Here is a 7,485-nt window from a genome sequence, read left to right as displayed (position 1 = left end):
CTATTTACTAGTTGCTCTAGAGAACTAAATTCCACACCTCCCTATGCTGCCATTTTGCCCTGCCTATCCCCGTTTTGTTTTAAAATGCTGTTTTGGCTTTGGTTCCTCATTCAATGCTATTTGCCAAATACATAAGTTGAAATGATCTTGGTAATCACCAACTGACATAATAGTGCAATCATTCTGGTTATACTCACATTGGATTTATATCTATAATTTTCTGGAATATATAACTGTAATTTTATGGAGTGGCTTCTAGGGAAACCTTAATTTTGTATGTGTCCTGAAGACACACTATATAGGGCCCTCAAAGAATTTTTCACTAGGAGCTAAAATCAAAAAGTGTATGAGAAACCACAAAGCCTTTTATATTATCTAAGTAGGGGATCATTACCTCACGAGGAAAGAATCAAGTGTAAATATCCAAGAAACCTCTTATTTAGAAATGTAATTATGGAGAAATATAAGGGAAGTTACACAGGCTTTGGAGTTAGTCATACCAGGGTTTGTAGTCCAGCTCTGCCAACTATTAACTATACTGGCCTTGAACAAATTTACTAAAATTGTTTTTTCAGAAACCTCAAGGTGTGTGGGGAATATATTTCCTTTCAAAGTGTTACATGCAGATAATGCATGTTAAAAGCTTCCATTCAAGAAATGCTAGCTTACCTTCCTCTATTATTTTTGGTAAGTTCATGGAGATGACTGAGACAGATTTTGTCATCACACGCTCAGGCTCCAATATATTTTTCTAAGCTCTAGATGATGATATGGTCCTGAGGCTCTCCATAATAAGAGGAAAAGAGCTTCTAGGATAAAGCTGAGAAAAGCTGACCCTTACTGGCTGCTTTTTAAAGAGAGTATTTTTTATTTTTGAGTAAACTTGCCTTTCTCTCCAAGGCTGAATGGGATCTAAAATCTGGCTAGTTTTAGAAGAGCAAGCAACTCCTCAAAGCCGATGAAGGGGGTGAGATGAATGAAATAATATTAGTGAAGATCAGCTGTCCTCCCTCAGGAAGAAAACATAGTACAGTCTCAATGGAGGAGCCAGAAGTGGATGGAGATGCAAAGGGAAAGGAATCCGTAAAATGCAACTTGACAGTTCGGCCATCTCTGCCTCTTGAGCTCTGCTACTGCCCTGGGATTATACCCTACTTGGATCTGGATGACTTTTTTCACATTGCAGCTTGATTTATGGTTGTTGACCCCCCCTGGAATTCAGTTTTGCATTTCCCACCCTTCCACTAGCTTTCTGCTTGCAGCATGCTGCAATCAATGCGGCACTGAGATATAGCATGAACATTCTCAGGAGCTTATTTTAGCACCCAGGATATTAGCCCTTTGGGTGGTAAGAGAGATATCAGGAAATAGAAGCCAACTGATCTATTGTGAAATCTTGGACTCACTGTAACATTGAGGCTAAGAGCATGGGATTGAGAATCTGACACATCTGAGTTCAATTCCAGGCTCTGATATTCATCAGCTATGGGTAATGTTATGTAACCTCTTTCAGCTGAAATTTTGTCATTTGTGAAATGGGGACAAAAACATAACCTCAGAGGTTTGTTAGGAACATTAAATGAGATAATGTATGCAACTAAGCACAGTGTAGTCAGTGCTCATTTCATATTAGTTTTGTTCTTGGTTTGTCACATTATTGTAATACATGGGGAGAGACACAAATAAGACAATAGAGGCTAAAGGTGTGATGCATCCAGAGATTTATATTCATAGATATTGAGCTTAGGGAAGGGATCTATGGCAGAGCCAAAGGATGCAGAAGTAGCATTGTCTCAGTCTTTAGCGATGCTCTCAATCCAGGATACGTATTTGTAAATGTTGGTGTAAACGCCGACATCTCCTCCCATGAAGTGCCCGACCTCGATCCCCTGGAGCTTGTTTTTGCAGATGACAGTAGCAACGGCCACCTCCTACCAGGTATTGATTGTGGAGCAAGAGAGAGAGAGAGACAGAGAGTGAGAGAGAGAAAGAGGGAGAGACTTATATCCATTCCTTACAGTAACTCTCCCTAGTCCCCAACTTGGTTGAGCCTGGCCTAGAGGCAGCATGGTGGGTTATGAAAAGAACACTGAGGAGAGAGGAAGCCTGTGCCCTTTTTTCTGGCTCTGCTCTAGCCTGCCTGCATAACCTTGAGAAAGTTGGAGAAAAACATGTCTAGAACTAACATGTAAAATTAGGGGCTGGACAATGGGAAACCTGGATGTACAGAAGTTAAATACTGACCAGCCCTGTCAAGCCTGTCCCTACCCCCAAATAAGCTGGGAGCATCCTAGCAGCAGAGAACAACAACAACAAAAAGCCAACAAGGGCACAGGCTGCAGGCCCATTGGTGTGGGCTATGGGTCAAAAAAGGCAGAAATAATTTATTCATGGAACATCAGGAATACTATTTGGAAGTGTCACCTTGAGATCATTTCATAGAGGGGGAGAAAATTCATCTGTCTTTCCTGCTAACTCTTATTCAAAGAATTCTTCTCTGGCAGTACTATGACAACAAAGAAGAGATAAATACAGATGGTAAAAAAAAAGTCAGAAGGCTAAGAAACATCAGAAAATAATGCTTGTGGGAAGAGAAATTTTGCTGTCTTACAAAATTTAACAAATAGTCAAACCCCATTTATTTGAACTGGCAACATCAGTTTCAATTAGTGAAAAGTTTGAATTATTCTTTTAAGCAATGCCCAGTTTTCATCTCTTTACTTGTGCTATGAAATTAACACCTAGCAGACAATTATTAACTACATGATGCCCTTTAATGAATAAATAATCTGCAAGGAGAGTAAGAAAGAGGCAGGGGGCTTTGTTGCAGTCTTATCAAATTTTCAAAAAATTATGAATGAGAAGGTGAGGGCTTAAAATTTTTTTTACATCATAATTAAATATTTAACTGGACAGGTAAATTAAAGTTGAATATAGAGAAAAGATTACCCCAAAAACTCGGCTGAATACTTTGACAAATTTAATACATAAGGAATTCCTGTGATTTCTTCCTTGTTCGGTTTTCTGGCATTCTTTATCAGGAAGCACTGGGCCTTCCAGGTTCTGCCTTAAGTCAGGATGTCTGCCTGGGGGAAGAGACAGTTGAACGGAAGCCTTCCTGTTCATAACTGTTATTTAGCCCTTCTAACCACCACCCTTTATTTCAACTGGTCTTTATGTGTGTGTTTATGAAGAAAATAAGGCATGAGAAAAAGGGAAGAAATGATCTTAGGCGTGTTTGAGAATGAAACCCTATGATTTTGAAATAGACTTTATGTCTCTTTGAAAAACAGAGATTTCTTTCTACTCTGTGTCTTCTTGGAGGAATAAGAGGTGACCTGACCGAAGTTCTTGGAGCTGTCCTCCAAAAGGGAAATGAGCCTGTGGGGGGAGGTGGGGGCACAGCCTGTATTTCATATGAATCATGCCCCTACAATCATGAGCTGTGTGGCCTCTGTGCAGAGTCAAATGGCCTGGCAGCTCCAGCTGCCAAAGCTCAGAAGGGGCAACATGGCCTTAGAAACCCTGGGAAAGGAGGAAGTTTGGATTTCTGGGCAGATCTCTTTCTCCCAGACCACTTGGGTAATATCTTCCTTTGGTCTCTACCCATTCTCCTTTCCACCTCTCTTCTCACAGCTATGAGGACATGGGTGCTCCTCTTCAGGGATAACTGGTGACCCAGATTTGCTATGGGGAGGCATACTCACCACTGTTGTCTTGGCTCCAGTCTAAACCTGAGAGGAGACAGACGGTGCCTGGCCGGACATTGCTGGTAGCAAGAGGAAGGACCTGGACTTTTGTGTTGAGGCTGGCAGGCTTAGCCAGCTTAATGAGCATGAGGTCATCCTGGGGGTTGCTATGACTGTAGTTCCAGTAGCGGATAATCTGTACAGGGTTAATTATCTGCTCTGTCCCGTCTCTGACTCTGATCTTGAAATTTCCCAGCATCACTTTCAGATTTCTGGAAGTTGAAAGTAATCATCATCATTATCATCATCATCATCATCATCATCATGAGTATAGCCCAGATATTGAATGTTACAATATGCCAGGTATGGTGCCAAGTGAGACGGATCCTACATTTATCCTCATTTTGCTGATAAGGTGATGGAGGCATGTAAGAGTAATTCATCCATGGTCATACAGTAAGTAATAGAGACTTTAATCACTGTGCTGTAAAGTAGTGTCTTTAATGTAGTGAATGGGAAAATGATGCATGACATAGTCATGTTATTTTCCCTCCTCTCCAGCTTGTCTATCCAATTGGATAGTTTCCATTCTAGGAGAGGCAGGAGAATGGGGTGACCTGAATGCTGGATATCTCCTGTTTGCTTCACCTCATCCATTCACAGCCCTACTCCATCCTGCTCTGTGCCTTCAGATGTGTGGACTACATTAATGGGCTCTCTTGTTCTTTGGCTTCATATTAGGTTTTGACCAATGAAAAGCACCAGAAGGTTATTGGAGGAAGAGTGAGGTTAGGGTATTCTCCAGTTCCCACACCTCAGAGTTGCCACAGATTAACCATGCCTCTTGACCAAGGGTCACAGCTTCTGTAAGGCAGCTTCTCCATACAGTGTTCTTTCTCTCTCCACCAGGAAACCATTCTCTTCCCTTACCCCTTTAGGCCTAGGGGAGGTAACTGTGTCTTCCTATTACTAACTCTGGGGGTGTTGCACTATGCTTTGTGTTTTCCCTATAACTTGTCTGCATCTTTGCAAATAGTTCCTTTACTAAACTCTCAATTTATCAGTTCCAGTGCTCCATCAGCTTCCTGATGAGACCCTAACTGGGTACAATGTATTCATATTGCCAGTAAAAAAAGTTGAAAAAAAACTGATGGAAGACTGATGAGGCATAATATATAGAACAGGGTTTCTCAGCAGCAGCACTATTGGCATTTTGAGCTGGGCGACTCTGTTGTGGGGGACTGTCCAGAACAATGTAGGGTGTTTAGCAGTATCCTTTCCCTGGACTCTATCTACTAGCTGTTGGTAGTACTTCTCCAGCCTCACCAGTTGTGACAACCAAAAATGTTTTCATGTCCTCTGGGGGTGGAGGTGACGGGGAAGAATTGCCCCTGAAGAATCACTGATCTCAAATGAACAGTAGCTGTTTCGGGGAGTGGAGATGCCCATCACTCACGGTAAGTAGCAGTGAGCTGGGGCCAGCACCCAGTTTTTTTTGATGAGGACCCCCACACAGGGGTTGAAGTGAGACTTGAGATATACCAAATAGGGAGCATGGTCTTCTTTCTGCACAGATGAGTGAGCAGAGAAAAATGTACCTGAGAAAATAATTAATATTCCTAATATATAAAATGTTCTTAGAACAAATAAAGCAATCAACAAGTTTCTAATTAAAATGGAATATGGGCGATTTGAGAGAAGTAATCATTTGATCTAGAAATATGAAAACATTTGACATTTTTATAACAAAATTAAATTAAAATGACATACCACTTTATCTAATATTTATAATCATTTTTTGATATTGATAATAGTCAAGAAAGAACACAATGAAAGAGACTCTCATTCACTGCTTATAGAAATGTAAACTGATACTATCTTCTTGAAAGGCAATTTAAAAATAGTTATCAAGAATTGTAAATTCTTCCTCCCTTGTGACCTAATAATTCCAATCCCAAGAATCTATTATAAAGAAATAATTAGATTTAGAAGATGGGGGGCTCATTATAGAATTATTTACAATAGATGAACATTGAAAACATAAATGTCCAATACAAGAATGTTGGACATTAATATAAAAAGTACATGAACAGATGATATGTCATATATATTAAAATTGTATTTGTAAAGATTATTACATAGCAAAGGTAATATTGATAATGTATTCTTAAGTTAAAAAATAACAATAAAAATATACATTAAAATCCTTTAAGATAATTGTCTAAAAAGAAGCAAAAACAAAAACAAAATCTAAGCTATTTAAATGCAAAATGTACATATACATAAAGCCTGGGAGTAAATGCAAAGTGTTAGCATGCATTTACTGAAGAATTGTGATTTTAAACGCTGTTTATTTTTTCCCTACATTTAGTATTTTCAAATTTTCTAATATGAGCATGTAATGTTTTTATAAATAAGTTATTTAAAAAAACTGTCAACAAAGAGGAGAAAGGCTGATTCTAATATCAGAAATAAAGGACTGTTCTTGTCTTGACTGCTTCATTCTTTCAGGTAATCCTCCCCAAGCTTGGGATTTGCCCTCCTCACACACCCTTCTGTGTGATCACACAATTAGAAACCCCAAGGGAAAGATGGTGGGTAATTAATCAGGGCAGGAGCTAACACTAATTGTGGCACACTAACTCTATACCAGGTACTGTCCTAAGTGCTTTACATGGATTTATTTTTCACAAAAACTCTATAATATAGATATTATCCCCATTTTGATGGAAGAAACTGAAACACAGATGGATTGATTCACTTGCCCAAGGTCACAGCTAATATGTGGTGCAATCTAGACAGCAGTGAAAAATGCCTAACTAGGAAATTCATAAGAACCTCGAAGGCAGGAACTGTAAAAGGTGGGTCTTGTGGTTGATCTTTTGTTCCCACCTCCATTCCCTATATTCTGAGTCTCTCAGCTTTGGTGAAACGGGGGTATCAGAGGTCACATTGAGTACTCTGTCCTTTTTACCATACTGGGACTTCCCCAGAGGTGAGATGAGGTCCATAAACAGGGGAAATGGACACTGCTGAGAATTCTCCAAGGCAGGCATACACCACAACCCATCTTATAGCTTAGCATTGGAAGGGTGGGCTCAGCCTGTTCTGAAAGCCTTTTGATGGTGTCTAAGAGAGAAGACTGCTAATTCTGCTCATGCAGTGTCTCTTGACTTTTCTTCCTCACTGTCCAGACCTCCCACCTTTGCCTTACTAGATTCTGCATTAACTTGTGCCTTACAAGAAAGAATAGAAGGTCATGGATACATACCAGCAAGGACACTCAAATAGAAGATAAATTTCATGGTAGTCCAGATCTTGCCCTGTGAGATATAGAAGAAGATCAGCAGGGAATAGAGAACTCAGCTCAGGCTTTTCCTCAGGAACACCTGGCAGGATGATGGATATGGTTTGGAATGGGGACATTCAATGCGATGGGAAAACAGCTCTGGGCATAAACGTGGGAGGGAGAGGGCCCCAAATGGATAGAGAGGTCTTTCTCAGGGCCTTGCTACATGAAAGATGGGGTCTGTGCCTTTCTTGGGGCCTAACGGGAGGAAAAAGAAGCCTAGTTCCTTAGACTCCTGTCTCCAAGTCCCTCTATCTGCTGCCCCTAAAATCTCATCAGCCTTAAAGTAGTTCAGCTGTCTGTAGAAAAGGGAATTCTAGGTTCAGGCCTTATCTCTGCTGTGGAGTTTCTGAGGTCAGAGTTGTGGAGGACAGGATTCTCTGCCTTAGGTGAGGGAGAGAGTATCCCTGAAGTTTGCTCTGAACCCCTAATAGTCACTTATACTCT

At 40.4% G+C, this 7,485-nt stretch overlaps 1 protein-coding gene across 2 annotated transcripts; it reads right to left on the bottom strand.

The window, feature by feature from the left end:
- Nucleotides 1-1,793: 1,793 nt before the first annotated feature.
- Nucleotides 1,794-6,994, bottom strand: PRSS37 (serine protease 37). Of its 2 annotated transcripts, none has more exons than XM_037837603.1 (5): nucleotides 6,961-6,994; nucleotides 5,146-5,287; nucleotides 3,708-3,961; nucleotides 2,950-3,086; nucleotides 1,794-1,931 (listed from the first exon to the last, which is right to left on the bottom strand). In XM_037837603.1, the coding sequence occupies exons 1-5, from the start codon at nucleotides 6,992-6,994 to the stop codon at nucleotides 1,794-1,796; spliced, it is 705 nt and encodes a 234-aa protein (XP_037693531.1). The 2 variants fall into 2 exon arrangements, with proteins under 2 accessions (XP_037693531.1, XP_037693532.1); XM_037837604.1 differs by having other exon boundaries at nucleotides 3,711-3,961.
- Between the last annotated feature and the right edge of the window lie 491 nt (nucleotides 6,995-7,485).

The sequence above is a fragment of the Choloepus didactylus genome, chromosome 5, assembly GCF_015220235.1.
Source record: "Choloepus didactylus isolate mChoDid1 chromosome 5, mChoDid1.pri, whole genome shotgun sequence".
NCBI classification, from domain to species: Eukaryota; Metazoa; Chordata; class Mammalia; order Pilosa; family Megalonychidae; genus Choloepus; species Choloepus didactylus.
This window is presented reverse-complemented; position numbering and strand designations above follow the sequence as displayed.

What these genes read in the sequence shown, in the direction of transcription:
- PRSS37 (XM_037837603.1), bottom strand. Translation starts at nt 6,994, where the DNA reads ATGAAATTTATCTTCTATTTGAGTGTCCTTGCTG. An exon ending in CTATTTGAGTGTCCTTGCTG is followed by an intron (nt 5,288 to 6,960) that starts GTATGTATCCAT and finishes TTATTTTCTCAG; the next exon opens with GTACATTTTTCTCTGCTCAC. An exon ending in TATTCAGCCGAGTTTTTGGG is followed by an intron (nt 1,932 to 2,949) that starts GTAATCTTTTCT and finishes AATACCTGGTAG; the next exon opens with GAGGTGGCCGTTGCTACTGT.